The sequence below is a fragment of the Manis javanica genome, chromosome 2, assembly GCF_040802235.1.
Source record: "Manis javanica isolate MJ-LG chromosome 2, MJ_LKY, whole genome shotgun sequence".
Classification (NCBI taxonomy): Eukaryota; Metazoa; Chordata; class Mammalia; order Pholidota; family Manidae; genus Manis; species Manis javanica.
Window position 1 is genome coordinate 86,100,398 of NC_133157.1, and position 22,499 is coordinate 86,122,896.

General features: G+C 39.5%; 1 protein-coding gene across 12 annotated transcripts in view; it reads right to left on the minus strand.

Moving 5' to 3' along the window:
• Nucleotides 1-520: 520 nt before the first annotated feature.
• The window catches only part of ZNF658 (zinc finger protein 658), a 39,522-nt gene continuing 17,543 nt past the window's right edge, over nucleotides 521-22,499 (minus strand). For 8 of the 12 annotated variants that reach the window (XM_036991299.2, XM_036991298.2, XM_073228819.1 and 5 more), the window contains one exon: nucleotides 522-16,723. In XM_036991299.2, the coding sequence (XP_036847194.2) occupies nucleotides 13,800-16,723 (2,924 nt within the window). In that variant the 3' untranslated portion in view covers nucleotides 522-13,799. Of the gene's footprint in view, nucleotides 16,724-22,499 lie in introns of all 12 variants that reach the window. The other 4 variants (XM_073228821.1, XM_073228823.1, XR_012127808.1 and 1 more) reach the window with 3 other exon arrangements.

Below are 22,499 nucleotides of genomic sequence, written 5' to 3' on the forward strand. Positions count from 1 at the left end.
ATATATGGTAGGAAATCAAACATTTTAATAAACAGAACCAATGACTGGGAGGAAAAAATAAAGAAAACCAATGATTAGGAAGGAAAAATATAATGGCTATGTCCTCTGTCATCAGTGAAAGTCCGGATTTGTTATACTCTGTTTTGTGCTCCAGGGGCAGAATTTTTAATCTACAGACAACACAGTCTGCATTTACAAATGTCTCTGATCATTTTATGTATATAACAAAGAAAATTCTGCTGAAATTCATTGACCAAATCCCATGCAGAAGAAGACATTTATGATATATTCCATTTTTCTGGAAATACATCTTAGTTTGGGGGATCACCTTCCTATTATGCATTTATTTGATCCTTTGAAAGTTAATGTTGTGGGTAATCATGTAAATGTTTATGGAAAAACTACTGAAGTGATTCCATTAGTATTCTGTTCAAATACTTGGAGAATAACCTTTATATTTATATATTTCTTTGTTCTACTATACAACTGTAAATCCAGGAAATGTGTTCTTTTACAAAAACTAATTTTTTATTGTAAAGTATTTTTAACAATGCAAAGGTGAATCTTATACATGTTCAATAAAAATCATATTTTAAAAGTAAAAAAACAAACAAAAAAACCCACATTAAATTTACCATCTTACCCATTATTTTCTATTAAGGTATCATTGATATACACTCTTATGCAGGTTTCACATGAACAACATTGTGGTTACTACATTCGCCCATATTATCAAGTCCATCTTACCCATTTTTATGGTTCAGTAGTGTTAAGTATATTCACTCTACTGTGCCACAGATCTCTGGGGCTTTTTCATCTTGCAGCACGTGACAAGTCTATAGCATTAAGCAATAATCCCCTCTGCCCCTAGCCCTCGGTAACTACCTCTCTACTTTCTGCTTCTATGATTGTGACTGCTTGAGGTATTTCACATCAGTGGAATCATACAGTATTTGTCCTTTTGTGCCTGGCTTGATTCATTAGCATAATATCCTCCATGTTCATCCATGTTGTAGCACATGGCCAGGCTCCCTTCTTTTCTAAGGTTGAATAGTACTCCACTGTATGTCTATATCATATTTTCTTTATCTATTCATCTGTCCACAGACATGTTACTTCTATCTTTTGGCTATTGTGAATAATGTTGCCATGACCATGACACTACTTTATGTTCTTTTGGCTATTTACCCAGAATTAGAATTGCTAGATCACATGGCAGTTTTATTTCTAATGATCTGAGGAACCTCCATACTGTTTCCTGTATGGCTGCACCATTTAATATTCCCACCACAGTGTACAAGGGTTCCAAGATTTCCTGCATCCCTGTGAACATACTATTTTCTGTTCTTTTCATAGTGGCCATCCTGATACATATGAGGTGGTAGGTATGTGGTTTTGGTTTGTATTTTCCTAATGATGAGTGATACTGAGCATCTTCTCAGATACTTACTGGGCCATTTGAATATCTTCTTTGGAGAAATGTCTATCAAGTCCTTTGCCTATTTTTTAAATTGGATTACTTTGTTGTTGAGTTGTAGAAGCTCCTTCTATATGCCTTATATATCCTTAAAACATTTAGCAAATCCAAAAAAGTGGAGAGACAGGTGAAAACATAGAATCACAGCTCTCTGCAAGCAAAAGCAGATTCTGGAGCCTCACAGGAACACTTCAAGTATAATTGACTAATTGCTGAAAAGTAAATAAGAACAAGCTTGAGAAATTAAAACCTCTAGGTAGCAGTAGGGGAACATATACCCTTTCATAAGTTTTAACTGCACTTTTCATGAGTTGTACTTCTATTTTATGAAGTAAGAGAAAATCTAAATAGACTGATTTTATGACCTGGTAATTAAAATCCTGTCCACAAACAAAAGTTCAGGACTAGATGGCTTCACTGTTAAATTTTATTAAACATTCCAAGAATTAATGCCAATATTTTTTAAATTCTTCCAAAAAGCAGAAGAGGGAGAATACTTCCAAATTCATTTTATGATGCCAGCATTACACTGATAACAAACTCAGACAAGGACACCACAAGAAAACTACAAGTCAGTAATCCCTGATGAACACAGCTACAAAAATCCTCTATAAATTGTAGCAAACCAAATTCAACAGTACAGTAAAAGAATCATATATCATGATCAAGTGGGATTTTTCTAGTGATGCAAGAATAGTTCAACATCTACAAATCAATCACTGAGATAAACTGTTAATAAAATAAAGGATAAAAATTATATAATCATCTCAACAGATGCAGAAAATATACTTGACACAATTCAATATCCGCTTATGATAAAAACTCTCAACAAAGTGGGTATACAGGGCACGATTCTCAATAAATAAAGCCATATATAACTAGCCCACTGCTAACCTCTTACTCACTGGTGAATAGTTGAAAGCTTGAAAGCTTTTCCTTTAAGATCAGACATGATGCCCACTTGAACCACTTTTATTCAACATACCGTTGGAAGTTCTACTTACCAGAGCAAATAGGCAAGACAAAAAAAATAAAAGGCATCCAAACTGGAAAGGAAGAGTAAAACTTTCACTATTTGCAGATGACATATATATGCAAAACCCTAAAGACTCCACCAAAAACATGTTAGAATTAATAAATGAATAAGGTAAAATTGCAGAAAAAGAACCAATACATGAAAATCTGTGGCATTTCTATACATAGTAAGCTATCAGAAAGAGAAATTAAGAAAACAATCCTATTTACAACTGCATCAAAAAGAGTAAGATACCAAGGAATAAATCTGACCGAGGAGGTAAAAGACCTGTATGGTAAAAACTATAATGCACTGATGAAATACACTGGAGGAGACACAAATAAATGCAGTTAATTCCATGCTCATAGATTGGAAGAATTCATATTGTTAAGATACCCATAATTTTTTGGTGGGGTCTGCCTGGTTTTGGTATTAGGGTGATGCTGGCTTCATATAATGAATTTGTGAGTATTCATTCCCTCCTCTTCTATTTTTTAGAAAATTTTAAGGAGAAGAGTATTATGTCTTCTCTGTATGTCTGATAAAATTCTGCAGTAAATCCATCTGGCCTAGAGGTTTTGCTCTTGGGTAGTTTTTTGATTATGGGTTTTTAATTGGTCTGTTTAGATTTTCTGATTCTTCCTTGGTCAGTCTTGGAAGGTTGTATTTTTCTAGGAAGTTGTCCATTTCTTCTAGGTTTTCCAGCTTGTTACCATATAGGTTTTCATAGTATTCTCTAATAATTCTTTGTGTTTCTGTGGGATCCATTGTGGTTTTTCCTTGTTTCGGATTCTGTTGATGTGTGTTGATTCTCTTTTTCTCTTAATAAGTCTGGCTAGGGGCTTATCTATTTTATTAATTTTCTCAAAGAACCAATTCTTGGTTTCATTGATTTTTTCTATTGTTTTATTCTTCTCAATTTTATTTATTTATTCTCTGATCTTTATTATGTCCCTCCTTCTGCTGACTTTATGCCTCATTTTTTCTTCTTTTTCCAATTTCAATAATTGTGACTTTAGACTGTTCATTTGGAATTGTTCTTCCTTCTTTAAATATGCCTGGATTGCTATATACTTTCCTCTTAGAACTGCTTTTGCTGTGTCCCAGAGAAGTTGGGGCTTTGTGTTGTTATTGTCATTTTTCTCCATATATTGCTTGATCTCTTTTAATTCAGTCATTGATCCATTGATTATTTAGGAGCGTGTTGTTAAACCTCCATATGTTTGTGAGCTTTTTTGCATTCTTTTACAATTTATTTCTAGCTTTATACCTTTGTGGTCTGAGAAGTTGGTTGGTAGAATTTCAATCTTTTTGAATTTACTGAGGCTCTTTTTGTGACCTAGTATGTGGTCTAGTCTGGAAAATGTTCCATGTGCACTTGAGAAGAATGTGTATCCTGCTGCTTTTGGGTGTAGAGTTCTATAGATGTCTATTAGTTCCATCTGTTCTAGCATGTTGTTCAGTGCCTCTGTGTCCTTACTTATTTTCTGTCTGATGGATCTATCCTTTGGAGTGAGTGGTGTGTTGAAGTCCCCCAAAATGAATGCATTGCATTCCATTTCCTCCTTTAATTCTGTTAGTATTTGTTTCACATATGTTGATGCTCCTGTATTGGGTGCATATATGTTTATAATGGTTATATCCTCTTGTTGGACTGACCCCTTTATCATTATGTAATGTCCTTCTTTATCTCTTGTTACTTGTTTTGACGTCTATTTTGTCTGATACTAGTACTGCAACACCTGCGTTTTTTTCCTTGTTGTTTGCTTGAAATATCTTTTTCCATCCCTTGACTTTTAGTCTGTGCATGTCTTTGGGTTTGATGTGAGTCTCTTGTAAGCAGCATATAGATGGGTCTTGCTTTTTTATTCATTCTGTTAATCTATATCTTTTGATTGGTGCATCCAGTCCATTTACATTTAGGGTGATTATTGAAAGATATGTACTTACTGCCATTGCAGGCTTCAGATTCATGGTTACCAAAGGTTGAAGGGTAGCTTCTTTACTATCTGTCTAACTTAACTCACTTATTGAGCTATTATAAACACAGTCAGATGATTCTCTCTCTTCCTTCTTATTCCTCCTCCTCCATTCTTTATATGTTGTGTTTTATTCTGTGCTCTTTTGTGTTTACTTTGACTGCTTTTATGAGTAGTTGATTTTACTTTTTGCCTTTAGTTAGTATTTGGTTGGTCTGCTTTCTTTGCTATGATTTTATTTTCTCTGGTGACATCTATTTAGTCTTAGGAGTGCTTCCATCTAGAGCAGTCCCTATAAAATACCCTGTAGAGGTGGTTTGTGGGAGGCAAATTCCCTCAACTTTTGCTTGTCTGGGAATTGTTTAATCCCTCCTTCATATTTAAATGATAATCGTGCTGGATACAGTATCCTTGGTTCAAGGCCCTTCTGTTTCATTGCATTAAATATATCATGCTATTCTCTTCTGGCCTGTAAGGTTTCTGTTGAGAAGTGTGATGACAGCCTGATGGGTTTTCCTTTGTAGGTGACCTTTTTTTCTCTCTCTGGCTGCCTTTAATACTCTGTCCTTGTCCTTGATCTTTGCCATTTTAATTATTATGTGTCTTGGTGTCCTCCTTGGGTCCCTTCTGTTGGGAGTTCTGTGGACCTACATGGTTTGAGAGACTATTTCCTCCCTCAATTTGGGGAAGTTTTCCGCAATTATTTCTTCAAATACATGTTCTAACCCTTTTTTTCTCTCTTCTTCTGGTACCCCTATAATGCGGATATTGTTCTGTTTGGATTGGTCACACAGTTCTCTTAATACTCTTTCATTCCTGGAGATCCTTTTATCTCTCTCTGCCTCAGCTTCTCTGTGTTCCTGTTCTCTGATTTCTACTCCATTAACGGCTCCTTACACCTCATCCAATCTGCTCTTAAGTCCTTCCAGAGATTGTTTAATTTCTGTATTCTCCCTCCCAACTTTATCCGTTAGCTCTTGCATTTTTCTCTGCAGCTCCATCAGCATGGTTATGACCTTTATTTTGAATAATTTTTCAGGAAGGTTGATTAAATCTATCTCCTCAGGCTCCTTCTCAGTGGTTGTCTGGGTTATTCTTGTCTGGATCAAATTCTTCTGCCTTTTCATGGTGATAGAGGTAGTCATGGGCAGTTGGCACATGTGTCAGCTGGGAGAACAAAGTCCCTTCCCACTTGTTGATTGGCCTCTCCTGCGAGAACGGAGACCCCTTGTGGCTTGTGCTGGGCAGCTGCATGGTGATGCAGCCTCTGAGTCTGGCCTGGGTGGCTGCGGAGGAGGCTCTGGGCAGTTGCTGTGGGCACAGCCGCTTTCAGGCTGCTCCCCTGCTATGGTGGAGCTACGACAGAGGGGGAATAGATGGGAGGCTGTTTACTGCCATGAGGGGCCTTAGAGCTGTGCTGCCTTGCAGAGCGTCAGGGCGCCCAGAGTTCCCTGGGTTTCCCAGCTGCTGAGTGTGCCGGGATGCTTCCATCCAGCTGTGAGGCCCCTGTCCCTTTAAGACTTTCAAAAAAGCACTCGCTTTTCTTTTGTCCCAGGGGTGCTGGCTGCAGGGACACACTCGCAGATTTTACTATTCTGTTTCCCTGATATCCAGCACACCACGCACTGTGTCTGCACTCCCGGTGTGGATGACTAGGGCTGTGTATTTAGCAGTCCTGGGCTCCCTCTCCCTCCCTGCTCTGACTCCTTTCCTCCCCCTAAGGAGCTGGGATGGGGGTGGCGCTCGGGTCCTGCAGGGCCACAGCTTGTATTTTACCCCCTTCGTGAGGTGCTGAGTTCTCGCAGATGTAGATGTAGCCTGGCTGTTGTACTGTATCTTCTGGTATTTTAGGAAAAGTTGTACTTGTTGTATTTTCAAAAATATATATGATTTTGGGAGATTTCCGCTGCCCTACTCACGCCGCCATCTTGGATTCTCCTCATCACTCAAATTAAAACTGCAGTAGGCTAAGAGCTCTGTGTTCATTTTTGAATTCTCACTAGTCCAATTTCTGGCTTATGAAAGCCCTTTAGTAAATATTTACTTACTTAATAAAACAAATGGGTCATAATTTAATGATTCTGACAATAACCGAGTGAGTCCAATGTATTTATATTTTTACTAATATCATCCAGTAAATATTGAGGAATCCCAAACTCTTGGAGTTCTTTAAAAGAATGAAACAAGGGTATCTGTGACAAGATGGGTATGAAATTACAAATCAATTAAAAGATTACTGGAAAGTTTACAAATATTTGAAAATTAAACGATACTTCTGAACAACTAGTGGGTCAAAATAAATCAAAAGAGAATTGAAAAATACCTTGGAGAAAATTAAAATGGATACACAACATACTAAAATTTATGAGATACAGCAAAAGCAGTTCTAAGAGGGAAGTTCATAAACAACTACATTAAGAAAAAAAGATCTCAAATAAGAGATCTAACTGTACATGTTATAGAACTAGGTGAACTGAGACTGTTTGCTAGTCTAATACTAAGCTAGATGGTTATATAAACCCAACATACTTAATGTATTTCATTTCTTCATTACTTTAAATCCTAGAATAATTTTTGGGAGAAAGCTATTCAAGTCTGTCTCCTTTTCTTGAAACTGAAATTTATATTACTGAAAAATTAAAATAGCCAGTCACCATATAAAGGTCTAAGTTTTCAGACAAACACTTGGTGAACAGAGCCAGTATTCTTTTGGATATATACGGAAAAGACCAAGCACAGGTGTCAGCCACAGCTGAACCCGGGCACAAACTATAGCTGTAGGACTTGGTGTGTGGGTAAAACTGTTAACATTTCCAGAATATCTCACGTGGCTTTGATGCATTTGCATAACCTCAGGGGTGGAGAGAAGTTCATCTCCATGTCAATGAGGGCGTGTCTGTACCTGAGGTTAAAGGGAGTGGCTTGCTTGCTTGTTCTGGAGCAGGGGAGAGATACATGCTGGACTGAAGTTTGTAAACAATAAATGGGTTTTAAACTTTTTTCCTCCCTTTGACTTATTTCAGTCTTAAGACGTATTTTGCCCCAGGATTTCCTCTCCCCGGAGTTACAGGTCTTACCCTTTCCATCCCTGCCTCCTCTGGCTTGGTTCCATGTTGTTTGTTTCTTACAGTGACTCACATCTTCTGAAAAAAGGAAGGAATCCTGGTGGACACTGACTTGTGCAGGAATGCCTACGGGGCTCTATCCCTAGAGATCACCTCTGAATATGAGTTTGCCCCTCTAGACACTAAGAATCACAACTTTCTCCCCAAAGCTTTTTTGTTTCTGAACCTCACCAAAGATGGTCCGTTTTTTTCTGATCTGATATATTGCTCAGTGAAGAGTTACAGATACATACAGGGTCTGGTAGTATAATAAAAAAAGATTGATTTTCTAGGGTGTCCATATTTTCTATGCAATAGTAGAGGCATTAGTAAATCTTCCTCCATTCACCTACATACAGAGTGGAGATAGTCTAGTTTTTAAAGACTATGGTTTACTACTTTCTCACATAATAATTAGATATTTTTAGTGCTTGCAAAGAGATCACAGCAATGTTGCGCCCACCCTACTGTTCAATGAAAACAGACTTTCAAAAAATGTTACACATAAAGCAATTGCACTGAATTCCAAAGGTGTATTGGAGACCATTAGACTTTCTGAAGCAGTGGTAGGATGGTCAAAGATGGCAGGGTGGTGGAAGTGCAGCCCCACACCGTCTGCTCCCCTCAGCCTGAGCCTGGGAAGGCCCACTGCCAGCGGATGAGAATTCTCTCCTTGGTATGGAGACTGTCCAACCACCGGGAGGTCATCACTGCTGGGTGTGAACACATGGGCAAGCCTCCCGTCCTTTACCGACTCTCTGTGAAAGAAGCTGTACGTACATTTCCCTCGACAGGAAGTGATGCAGAAGAGACAGTTTCCCAGTGTGAGGTACTGGTGGCAGAGAAGCTCTTCATTCTTCAGAGCACTTTATATACTAACAGTTTGTGATAGTTGTGTGGGTGATGCTGACAGAAAAGGATTTCTGTAACTTGGTGTAAATCCGAGGAAAGGAATTCTCAGGGTGAAAATACTTCGGAAAACTGAAATCAGCCAAAGGGAGAAATAAAGTTTAAAATCTGTTAATTGCTTACAAACTGCAGTCCCGTGCTGTCTCTCTCCCCTGCTCCAGAAACAGCAAGGAAGCAAGCAAGCCCCTCCCCTTAGTCTCTCAGGTTCAGACATGCCCTACACTGCTCAGGTAATTACCCAATGACATGGAGATGAACTTCTCTCCACCCCTGAGGAAATGCAAATGCATCAAAGCTAGGAGAGATATTCTGGAAATATTACAATTTTACCTACAGGCCACCCCTCCAGAAATCTTGCCTTACAATCTACTCATTCCCATTTTTTTGCAATAGTCCCTGGGCAAGAAAACAGGAGGACTGTGACCAGACTAATGACATATCAATAGTGACAGCAATAAAATCATGATAATCCTCAAGCCAGAGGATTCAGCAAGGTTCAAACTCTTATGCAGATTAAATCCATAGCTAGTCCATTTCATAGGTAGGCAGTTCAGAGCAATTGTCATGTGGCAGATGCAGCCAGAGAGCATATCCAGGCCACAAGAACTGTCAGAGAAAATAACCTTAAGGGTGATAATATATGTTTTAATGACACCAGCATAGGCAAATATTGTCTATCAGGTAGGATACATGCAAGACAGTGGTCTTGTGATAAAACAGTGGCAGGAGTGGGATTTCATCCTGGTCTAGTATACCAGACTTTCACCCCCCTCCCTGTGGGAGTTACATAAGGGTCAATATATAGGGCTATGGGAGGTACATGCACTGGGCATAAAGATAAAACTTCCCTGCAAGATGCTCTTACCTCCTGGACATTTCAGGTACACTACTGTGACCTTTGGGGGCCATTCAGCTATTATTCCAGGAATACATGGGAGGACAGCTTCCAGACCCTTCCCCCAAGGTGCCAGAAGGGCCGGCCATCACTGCTCCATGTGTCAAAATATCCAGGGTCAGGTCCATTCAACAGTGTCTCTAGAGCTTAATGCAGTAGAGGCTGCAGCAGGATGTTGCTCCCCTGGCCATATCTTGGTTTCAATAACTTCTTTGGTTTGGATGTACAATTGTATAGGAGAGGCAGCAAGGTGTGTGAGTATATCCACAGGGCTCAAAGCTCCTTTATGTGGCTTCTCATTCAAACGCCGCAGCACTGTCCATACGCGAACTGACCAACCCCATAGGCTACTGCTGTCTGATGTCAGGCCAGATTTCAATAAATCATTGTACCTCTCTATCATGCCTGTCCCGGTAGGATTATATGGTACATGAAACTTCCACTTTATTCCTAACTGCTGAACCCACTCTTGTAACACATGTCCAGTAAAGTGGGTGTCTTGATCACTCTCAATCACCTCTGCCCAGCCATAGGCTGCAGAGACCCTCCAGGCCCCTCTTGGTGGTTTGCTGACCTGCACGACATGCAGGAAAACCAAGCAATAGTCCAGTAGCCATGTGCACACAAGTCATGGCATACTGTTATCCTTCTGATATGGGCAGAGGTCCAATATAGTCTATTTGCCACCTGACAAGGGGTATTAGCCCCCTTACTATTGTCCTATGTTGCTGTGGGACTTGGTGTTAAGTCCCTCTTAGAGCACCCTCTTAGGCACTCCTTCCAGGCTCTACTGACTTCCTCAAAGGTCAATGGCAAGCCCCAGCAATGGGCTACAGCCCACATTCTTTTACCCCATGTACAACAAACACTGGTGTAGCCACTGGGCCACATCAGAGGCAGGCTTTCCTTCTGGCCAGCGCACCAGGGCCAATGTGTCTGCTTCACAATTCCCTGGGGATGCCAAAGGCAAATGGCCTGTCACATGATATAAAGTAACAGTCTTAGTCTGACCAGAGGCCCATAGGTCTTGCCACAACTCTTGCCGCCAAAGGGGCTGGTGACCAACCATCCAGTTGGCATGATACCATGTCAGTAGCCACAGGGTCAAGCCCCAATAGATGGCACAGCTGTTAGTGCAGACAACTATGGGGGAAGTCTCCTGGGTGGTCACAAGCCATACTGTCTTCAACTCAGCTCACTGACTGCAATCCATATTGTCTCAGTGTTAGGATGGAAAGCCACAACCCTCCACTTTGGGGGCCACCCACTAGAGGCATCTGAGTGCCAACCATCTTCAGGTATAGGGCCTTTTCCCTCCTCATAAGGGGTCTGGGCTACCAATGGGTCAAAAGCAAGTTATTCCTGCTTTCCAGTGGTATAGGTCACTGGCCCCAATAAACATTGGAATTCTCCACTTAAGGGACTAGTAAAGAGGGTACTGTGCTGCTGTAAATATGCGCCCCACTTGGCCAGTGTATGTGTTTGTGCCATGCCACTCTGTGGCCTTTGGGTCCACTCCCGCATCCACCCTGTGATGGGAGATATGGTTATTACCTTGGTCAGAGCTATTCCGGTGATGGGCTCCATAGCCAGCACAGCGTGGTACACAGCAGCCAGTTGCTTCTCTATCAGGGTGTACCGGGCCTCTGCTCCTTTCCATAGTTGTGACCAGAATCCATTAGGTTGGCATGTCTGTTCAAGCCGCTGCTGAAGACTCCATCCATAGCCATCTTTATTTACATGAACATCTAGTTCACAGGGCCTTGATGAGTCCATTACACTCAAGGCCTGTATGGCCTTGACTGCCTGCTTGGCAGCAGTAAAAGCAGCTGCACATGTCTCATCCCAGTCCCACCTGATGCCCTTTTGTACCAACCAGCATGAGGGCTTCAAAATTTGTACCAAGTATGGGATACTCTCCAGTAGCCCCAAAGACCCCAAAATTCTTGTAATACTGCCACAGTGGTGGGGTGGGGAAAGCCTGGACCTTGTCTATAACTGCTTCAAGAACAACTTTGGTTTTACTCGACCAGAAAACCCACAAGAATTTCACAGACAAAGGAGGTCCCTGAACCTTGGTGCTGTTCACAGCCCATCCTTTTTCCTGTAGATGTTGCAACAGTTTAGGAACTGCCCTTCTAAATCTGAAAGAGAATCAGATGTGAGCATAATGTCATCAATGTAGGATAAACCACATTGCAGTTTCTTCCGTGTGGACAAGATTCGGGCTACAAGTCCATGACAGATGGTGGGACTTTGGAGCTTTCACTGTGAAAGGACAGTGAATGTCCACTGCTGGCCTTCCTATGTGAAGGCAAACTGTTCCTGGCTTTCCTGTGCTATGTCCATAGAGAAGAAAGCATTAATTAGCAACCTCTACTAGTCTACCACATAATGATATGTTCCCAGCTCTTGGATGAGGGTGCCCAGATTGTCTGCTATAGAGGGGAAAGCAGCATGCAAATGGGGTGTGACTTTATTCAATTCCCTGTAGTCTACAGTCACCCACCAGGATCCATCTGGCTTTCTCTCTGGCCACACTGGGGAATTAAAAGGACTATGAGTGGGCTTTATCATGCCCACCCTCTCCAACTCCTGTAGTTTTTCCAATTTCCTTGTGCCCCCAGGCAATTTATACTTAGCATTTGTCACCCACAGAGGTACAGGCAGAGCTGCAGATGGGTGCTTAGCATGTCCCCTCAGAAATGCCTTTACCACACGTACCCTTAGTCTGAACTCACCTGTAGTAGTCTGTAACCACAGACCCTGCAGGATATCTACCCCCAAAATATATTCAGGAATGGGAGAAATGTACACAGTATAGTCCTTTGGGAGTTAAACACCTTAACCCCTATGAGATTTGGGCTTTCTTTTCTCTAAATGTCTTACCCTGATAGCCATGTATCTAAGTTGGGGTCCTGGTAAAATGATCAGGGTTGCCATGAATCAAAGGACACTCAGCTCCTGTGTCCACCAGCACCAGGACACATTGTACATTCACAGGGGACCAATGAATTGCTAATTCTACGTGGCCTCTGGTCCCTACCATGTCACCCAAGGTGGGGACTTTGACCACCCTCCCAGTTGAACCATGATGCCCAATCATCCTCCCGTGGCAGTGAGGGCTCAAGCGAATCCTGAGTACTGTCTCCCATGAAGTTTTGCAGGGACACAGGCCAGGTATGAGGCCTCGACTCTGGTTTCCGTGTCCTGGACCTCAGGGGCTGGAACTGGTGCTCTGGCTTTAATTGGTGCCACAGTTCTAACAAGATTCTACTGGGCTGCCCATGGGGTTTTTCTATCACTAACCAGGCCTTTACCAAATCAACCCATATCAGGGTCCTTGAGACCTTCACGGAGCCCTTTGTATTTCTCCTTTCAGTCATGGCCTGTACTTCCCTCTGTGTCCTTATTGTTTCAACCTCCCCCAGATCTGCTAAAATACGAGTAGCCTCACTTATGGGTTGCCCTAGGTGAGGGGCAAGAGTAGTCACTAGGGACCCAAAGAGAGATGTGGGAGCTTATGCCATGCCAGGTTTCTCATTCCTACAGTAAACAACACCTCACCAGGGCCCTAGAGTCCATATTATAGATGATATTTTTCAGACCCAAGTCCTGCAGTACCTGTTGGAGCTCTGCATATGTTTTTCGACTACTGGGAAAATATGGTAAATCACCCTGATTAGGCCAAACTACCCTGATGGCAGCTGTCAGCCAGTCCAGGTGTGTCTGATTCCCTGAAGCATGACGGGCATTTTATAACCAATGCTGGAGGGAAGGGTGAGTCATCAGGGAAGCCATTCTACTCATCTCAGTACCCGACATAACAATGTTTTCCACCCATACATCCCAGAGATGTAAAAGTCATGTAGGCAGAGATTCCGATGTCCTCTGTCAATACCAGACGTTCATGTCCACCAACTCATTCTGGGCATATGGGCCGAGCATGGAGTGCACAACCTGGGGAGGTGGCTGCTCCTCACCTTGAGGAGCCCATGGTTATTTCATTTTTATTTTCTTAATTATAGCTGGGTGGACCTTTAAAAGAGAAGATGGCACCTCTGGCACTGGTGAAGATCTACTAATGGAAAATTGTTTTACCCAGCTACTCATATTCCAGCTTCTTTCATCTGGTACACTACCACGTTCAAAACAAAGCCCCCAAAGTCTGCCCTGGAAATCTCTCCATTCCAGGAAATGCAGAATAGGAGGAATATATGGCAACTTTTTAAGGCCAGACTTGGCTTAAATGTAATAGCATCATATTCCATAACCAGCCTCAGTTGGGTGAGGTACAGATTGGGAAATTTAGACAAACTATGTGCCTAATAGAAAAGGAAATTGTTAGGGGAAACAATTTGCCAGTCTCTGTGACATGAGATTCTCCACTGTGGTATTAGGCAATATGGTGTGAGTCCCTTTAGGACTTTCCAAATTCATTATATGCAAGAGTTTTCACTCTGGTGTGCATTCTGGTGTGATGCACTCTAAGAGCTGCCTTACGGACAAAAGTTTTCTTGCACTCACTACATTCATAAGGTTTCTCCCCTGTGTGAATTCTCTGATGTACTCTGAGAGTTGAATTTTGGGCAAAAGCTTTTCCACATTCATTACACTCATAGGGTTTTTCTCCTGTGTGAATTCTCTGGTGTGCACTGAGGTGTGACTTTTGAGAAAAAGTTTTCCCACATTCATTACATTCATAGGATTTTACACCTGTGTGAATTCTTTGATGTACTCTGAGGGTTGAATTGTGGGCAAAAGGTTTCCCACATATATTACATTCATAGGGTTTCTCCCCTGTGTGAGTTCTCTGATGTGCCATAACATAAGATTTCTGAGAAAAAGTTTTCCCACATTCATTACATTCATAGGGTTTCTCCCCTGTGCGAGTCCTCAGATGTGCTCTGAGGTGTGATGTCTTGGAGAAAGTTTTTCCACATTCATTACATTCATAGGGTCTTTCCCCTGTGTGAGTTCTCTGATGTGCCCTGAGAGCTGAACTATCAGCAAAAGTTTTCCCACATTCATTACATTCATAAGGTTTTTCTCCTGTGTGAATTCTCTGATGTGCACTAAGGTGTGTCCTTTGGGAGAAAGTTTTTCCACATTCATTACATTTGTAGGGTTTCTCTCCTGTGTGAATTCTTTGATGGACTGTAAGGGCTGCCTTATAGACAAAAGTTTTCTGACATCTACTACATTCATAAGGCTTTTCTCCTTTATGAATTCTCTCATGTCCACTGAGGTATGATTTCTGGGAGAAGGTTTTCCCACATTCACTGCATTCATAGGGTTTCTCCCCTGTGTGAATTCTCTGGTGTGTACTGAGGTGTGTCTTTTGGGAAAAAGTTTTCCCACATTCATTACATTCATAGAGTTTCTCTCTTGTATGAATTTTCTGATGTGCTCTGAGGGCTGAATTATGGGCAAAAGTTTTCTTACACTGATGGCATTCATAGGGTTTCTCCCCTGTGTGAGTTCTCTGATGTACTCTGAGGGCTGAGTTATGGGCAAAAGTTTTCGCACAGTCATTACATTCATAAGGTTTCTCCCCTGTGTGAATTCTCTGATGTGCTCTGAGGGCTGAGTTATGGGTGAAAGACCTACCACAGTCATTACATTCATAGGGTTTCTCCCCTGTATGAATTCTCTGATGTGCTTTGAGAACAGATACATGGGCAAAAGACCTACCACACTCACTACACTCATAGGGTTTTTTGCCTGTGTGAATTCTCTGATGTGCTCTGAGGGTTGAATTATCAGCAAAAGTTTTCCCACATTCATTACATCCACAGGGCTTCTCTCCTGTATGAATTCTCTGATGTGCACTGAGGTGTGCCCTGTGGGAGAAAGACTTCCCACATTCAATACATCCATAGGGTTTTTTGCTTCTGTGAATTGTCTGATGTGCACTGAGTTGTGATGTCTTGGAGAAAGCTCTCCCACATTCAATACATTCAAAGCATTTCTCTCCTGTTTGAGTTCTCTGATGTTCTTTGAGATATGCCGTCTCAGAGAATGTTTTCCCATATTCAATACTTTGAAAGGGTTTCATCTCTGTGTGTGTTTTCAAGTGTAAGATGAAGGCAGATTTCTTGTAAGATTTCCCAAATCCACTGTTATCATAAGGTTTCTCCTTTGTGTGAACTGTCAGATGTTCAACAAGGTCTGACTTCTGACAAAAAGTTTTCCCACATTCATTGCGTCCATAGAGACTGACACCCGTATCAGTTCTAGGATAAAAAAGGTATGAATCTGAACAAAAAGAATTCCCACATTTCTCACATTTGTAACATTTCACTCCTGAGTGCATCCTCTGATGAGGATTCTGGTAAAAGCATGTCCTGCATTCATTACACTCAAATGACTTCTCTCCTGTGTCACTTTGCTGATATACATTGGGAGCTGAGTTTTGATGAAGGGACTTCCCGTATTTACCACATTGGTAGAGTTTCTCTTCTGTGTGAGTTCTCTGATGCATTATAATGTCTGATTTTTGATAGAAAGCACTTGTACATCCACTGTACACACAGAATTTATCACCAGTTTGTGTCTTCTGAGGTATTATATGGGCTGAGCTCTGGCTCAAGTTTTCTTCACATTTATTGCTTGCAAAAGTTTCCTGTCCTGTAATGGTTCTCTGAGCTTTAGTGAGGGGTGAATTCCTGCTGCAGTTATTCTCATTTTCATTACATTCATGATGTGTCTTAGTCATTTGAACTTTACCGTATTTCACAACGGTTTTGTCACAAGATTTCCCACATTCACTAAGAAGAAAGCATTTCTCCCTTGTGCCAGTTCTTGTGCAGTTAAATACAGTTGCTTTATCACCGGTTTTCCTAAATTCATCATCTGTACAGGATTCCTCTCTTATCACAGAACTCTTAGCTGTAACACAGTCTGAGTTATCAAGTAAAACATTTCCACATTCATTAGATTCAAAAGATTGCTTCAGCGTTTGAAATTTCTGATGATCTTCCTTATAATTGAGAGTTTTCATATTTTTGTTATATTCACAAGACTTCTCTTCAGTATGAATTTTCTCATGCTTAGTATCAAGCTGTATCTTTTCACATACATTCATATAATCAATCTTCTTTCTTGAATAAATTCTGTCACTAATAATCAATTCAGAAACAACTGGCACATTCATTCCAAGTGAATCACATGTACAGGGCATTTTTCCTAAAAATTGTGGAGTTATGTTCAGATTAAATATTTTTTCTAAAACTTTCTGCCTTTCTTTATTCAGTGTTTTGTTATCAATGAATATTACTTGCCACAGCAGTTTCTCTTGCTTTTCCTGGTTCTGCTGAATGTGGACATCAACTTTGTAGTATCCTAAAATGAGAAAAATTGAAAACATTAATTTCATATTTTGTATGCAGAGGAGCTTATAGCCACATTTTGTTATGTATTGTATTCCACTGTTTCTGGTCACGTCTCCCATCTCCAAAAATTAGTAACTCACGCACACAGATACAAAGACATTCTCTCTTTCCTCACCCAGGTTGTTTTTAAAAAACAGGTATTATTTCTAATGCTGGCCAAGATGGAGTAGCCCCATTATTCCCAGTCTTCCCTCTTACAATTAAAAAACCCTGGTTCATAATTAATTAATTAAAATAAAATAAACAAATGAAGATGCTATAAATGGAAAGAAGGTGGATTATGGGACTTAATAAATGACATGGCACAGAATACCATGGCTTTTCTTTCTGCTTTCCACATTTCTTACATGAGGTGCTAGAGTGCTGGAGAAGGCTGCAGTCCAAAACCAAAAATGGGCACATATAAGAAGAGCTCCAAGAAAAGCCTGTTCTTTTAGCCAAAGGTCTGAGAAAAAGGTGGTGTAGCATAGCAGAAAAAATTTTTGACAATACCCACCCTACTCAAGCCAAACAAAAATGAAACCCTTTTTCCTGCATGTGGTTCTAGCAAGGCTGCACCAGGAATAAAACACCCACCACCCCAAACATAAAGGATGTGTTCACCCCTGCAAAATTTTTCTCCAGGTCCCAAATCAAGAGCTCATAGGAAAGTTTATGAAAAATCCTCAGAAAGTTCCAGTCATAAGATATTCTTGGTGATGGTAACAGCAGCCACAAACAAATTTCTGCCTGGAAACATATTCTTACCTACTTTATGGAATCCTTAAGTGCAAAAGCAACAAGTCTGTTGTTTTAGGGCACTGGTGGCAACTCATAGTAGGTAGGGAAGGAAAGAAGGGAAAGGAAAGGTGCAGAAATATGAAAAGAGGCAGGAATACACAGTAGGCTCAATACTACAGCTAGAAGAATGAAGTACCACTTGGAATAACTACACCCTCAAAACCCAAGGACACAGTATATTAAAAAAGTTGAATTCACATTATTTTCAAATGCACATGAAGCATTCTCAGGACAAGACCACACTGTAGGCTGTAAGAAAAGTCTTTACAAATAAACAAGAACAGAAATTATGTAAATATGATCTTGAGCCACTGAGAAATTATACTAGAAATCACTAATACAAAGTTATCTGGAGAAATACAAAATATTTGCAAATTAATATACTCCTAAGTAACCCATCAAAGAGGAAACCCAACAGAAAATTAAGATATTTTGAGAAAACAAAAACTGTTTAAAACATACAGAAACTGATGAGATGATGCTAAATCAGTACTCAGAAATAAGTTTATAGCTTAGGAATTTTATATTAAAAAAGAAAGACCTCCAGATGCCTAACTTCTACTTTAAGAATCCAAAGGAGTTAAATCTAAAGAAAGCAAAATGGAGAAAATAATACTTAACTACACTGATTGGGGCAAGCATCTAATAATGAACATAATTATTAAGTCACTATGTTGTATATCTGAAACCAACTTAATATTGTATATCAATTTTATTCCAATAAAAAATATGCCACTATAAAAAAATAGCAAAAAACCCCCAATGAAATTGAAAATGGAAAACAACAGAGAAAAATCAATCAAACCAAAGCTTAATCCTCTGCACGGTTTTTTAAAAATGTTTAAAACCTACAGAGGAAAAAAGAGAAGACACACATTATCATTATCAGAAAGAAATCTGGGAGGGGACATATTGTCGGTCCCTCCCTGCTTCTGACCTGGAGATAAGGAAGGAGACATGATGAGATGTCAAAGACCTGAAAGGGCCAGCCAGGGGACTCGAGGCTTAACAGTGCAAGAGTTGTGCTGAGAGGGCACCTTTTGTATTTACTGAGCAAATAAATGTTAACAACAATAGAATTCTGCATGGGGGACTTAATACACAATCACTAACTAACTCTAAACTTAATCCTTGGCAGTCTCCAGTCTCCTGGGGTGCAACGTCTTACAAGGTATTGAAACAATAGCAAGGGCAATTAGGTCACAGAAACTGTTTTGGTCTTGTTTGTTTTGTTCTTGATCACGTATCAGGAATTACAGGAAAAATAATCAAGTCATGTATGATTATAATTTAATTTCTATACTTGATTTCTATATTAATCCCACAACATATATACTTACATGACAAACAGTAAAGAGATAATAAGAGAGTATTAGAAGAAATTTAATACTCATAGATTTGACAATTTACATGAAATGGACACATTTCCTGGGGGAGGGGGGAACAAAAACTACCAAACTCACTCAAGATTTTACTCAAGAAGGAAGACATAACCCAAACAGATCAGCACCTACTTAAGAAATTGAACATGTGCTCAAAGAATATTGTAGCTCCAAAATTAGCTCCAGGACAAGACAGTATTAACTAGTGAATGGTACCACACACATAAAGAAGAAATGTTACCAATTTTACATAATCTCTTCCAGAAAGTACAAGAAAAGAAATTTATAGACCAATAGGCTTCCTTAGATGTGAAACTCCTCAAAAATTTAGCAGCAAAAAGAACACAGCATTATATAAAAATAAATGATAAACTAGGGTGGAGATTCATCTCAAGAATGCAAGCTATTGCAATATTCAAAAGCCAATCAGTGTAATCCATGATATAGTAATCTAAAGAATTAAAACCACACAATCATATTAAGATAAAAAATATTTCACAAAATTTGCAAACCATTCATTAACCTAATAAAGGGAATCTACAAGAAGTCTACAGCTAACATCATACTTAAGAATGAGAGACTGACTAGTTTAACTCTAAAACTGGAAAAAGACAAGGATGTCTATGGGAAAGGCAGTATATACAGAAAAGACAAGTAATGATTCTGTAGCATCTTACTACGCTGATGGACAGTGACTGTAATGGGGTATGTGTGGGGGACTTGATGATAGGGGGAGTCTAGTAACCATAATGTTCAAGTAACTGTACATTAACAATATAAAAAAAAAAGACAAGGGTGTCTACTCTGAGCACTTCTACTCAAAACTGTACTGGAAGTTCCAACCAGTGCGGTAAACCAAGAATAAAAATGAAAGATCCAGAGTAAGCCTACACAGAAAATCACAGAAAAGGTCAGAAAAGCTCCCTGAACTAGTGTTTTCAGCAAGGGCAAAATACAAAGGCAATATACAAATCATATATAACGATCAATGGAAATTTGGAATCAGATAAACAATTTATCTTAGCATTGAAAAAACAAAAAAACTGGTATGCTAAAAACTGCTAATGAAAGAAATCAAAGAAATTCTAAATAAATGGACAGGTGTATGCTCTTTATGGATTAGAAGATTCAATCCACTTCCACGTGAAAAGCCAGCATACTTCTTTGTAAATACCAAAAAGCTCATTTTAAAATTCATTTCAACATAAAGTCAGTGGACCCACACACTACCAGATCTCAAGGCTTAATAAATATATTACAGTAATAAAGTTAATGTGGTATCACCATAAACACAGATATGTATATAGATGCCACAGAATAGTCTTAGATATATAGCACATACATACAAAAATATACACATGTATATTCATTTATACACATATACATACATAGCCATATACAAAAACACATTCATTTTCTAAGAATGATGAAAATGCGACTCAATAAATAATATTTTTAATAAATGGTGGTAGAATAACTTGACTCCACTTTTTAAAAATTTAAACTTGACACATACCTCACACTTGCTATAAAAATTATTAACAAGTGGACCACAATGTGTAAATGTGCAATTTGGAATTTTCTAGGAGAAAACAGAAATAAACCTATGTTAATTTCAGTTTTGATGATCCTCTACAGCACATCAGAGCATGATCCTCAAGAGAAAATCAATGAATTGGACCTTACCAAAACTAATGTTCAGTGTTAACTGGCCACTTCTGAATCCATGCAAACAGAAGAAACAGGGTAGAGCCTTCCTTCTGCCTAGTGAGGACAGAAGCCCAGGTTCCCTATGCCTCCTCTGACACCCTTGGGAGCTGGAGTAGACTGCCACATTAACTCTGGGCAGGGGTGAGAGATCAGGCTCCCTACCAGCCTTCTGCTAACACTAACCACCCTGTATACCACATCCTGTATGACACACAGGGGCCAGTGTCCCTAACTCATCTTCACTGTTCTTTGAATCTTTCAGAATTTTATGTTTGGCACATATTAAGATACATATACATTGTATTATATATTTACATTGTCCATACATTAATTACAGATTTATATATATATATATCTGTACATTTTAAGCTGTACTTAGTGGTACAGCAAGAAGGAATACATTCACTTCATCTTTCCCATGGTTAATGCTTTTTATATTTTATTAATTCCTTCCCTAAGCAGGGTCATGAACATATTCTCCTTATCATCATATAGAATATTTCTAGGTTTGCTTGATAATCAGGGCATTAAGCCACCTGAATCTGATTTTTTGTTTGATCCTTAAGGTTACGATTCTTTCCCCACTATTCTGTGAGGACAGTACCACCTGTCAATGAACAAATATCTATAGTGTTTTTTCATGAGCTTTCTTTTCTGTTTCACTAATTTATTAACCTATTCCACCCCTAGCCCTATAGCACTTAACTATTTAGAGCTTTATGTAAAGCCATGCCATCTGGTAGAGCAAGTCTTCCCCCACTGCTCTTCTTTGTCAATGGATTTAGTTTGGTATTGCATTAAATTGTTACAAATACATCCCCGTTTGAATTTATTATATGAGTACTTTTCATCTGTCATTTTTACAGTTATCTAATGTTTTGATCATTGTTTTTATTTGAGAAACATTCTACAATTTGCTTTCCAGTTTATTATTTTTTAATTTTACTTCTAAATTTTGCTTTTTTTTATTGAAGGGTAGTTGACACACAGTATTGCATTAGTTTCAGGTGTACAACACAGTGTTTCAACATTTATATACATGATAATTCTAGCTACCAGCTTTCACCATACAAAGTTGTTACAATATTTTGACTATATTCCTTATGCTATACATTACATCCCGGTTACTTATTTATTTTACAATTGGAAGTCTGTACTTTTTTCTTTTTTTGAGAGGTCATCTCTCATATTTATTGATCAAATGGTTGTTAACAACAATAAAATTCTGTATAGGGGAGTCAATGCTCAATGCACAATCATTAATCCACCCCAAGCCTAATTTTCGTCAGTCTCCAATCTTCTGAAGCATAACGAACAAGTTCTTACATAGAGAACAAATTCTTACATAGTGAATAAGTTACATGGTGAACAGTACAAGGGCAGTCATCACAGAAACTTTCGGTTTTGATCATGCATTATGAACTATAAACAATCAGTTCAAATATGAATATTCGTTTGATTTTTATACTTGATTTATATGTGGATAGCACATTTCTTTATTATTATTATTTTTAATAAAATGCTGAAGTGGTAGGTAGATGCAAGATAAAGGTAGAAAACATAGTTTAGTGTTGTAAGAGAGCAAATGTAGATGATCAGGTGTGTGCCTGTAGACTAAGTGTTAATACAAGCTAGACTAGGGCAATAAGACATCCACAGATGCAGAAGATTTCTCTCAAAGCAGGGGGGTGAGGTTCTAAGCCTCACCTCTGTTGATCCCCAATTTCTCACCTGATGGCCCCCCTGCGACTGTGCCTGTCTTAGGTTGTTCCTCCCTTGAGGAATCTTACCCGTCTCTGACTAACCAGTCATCTTCCGGGGCCATACAGGGAAATGTAAAGTTGGTGAGTTCAA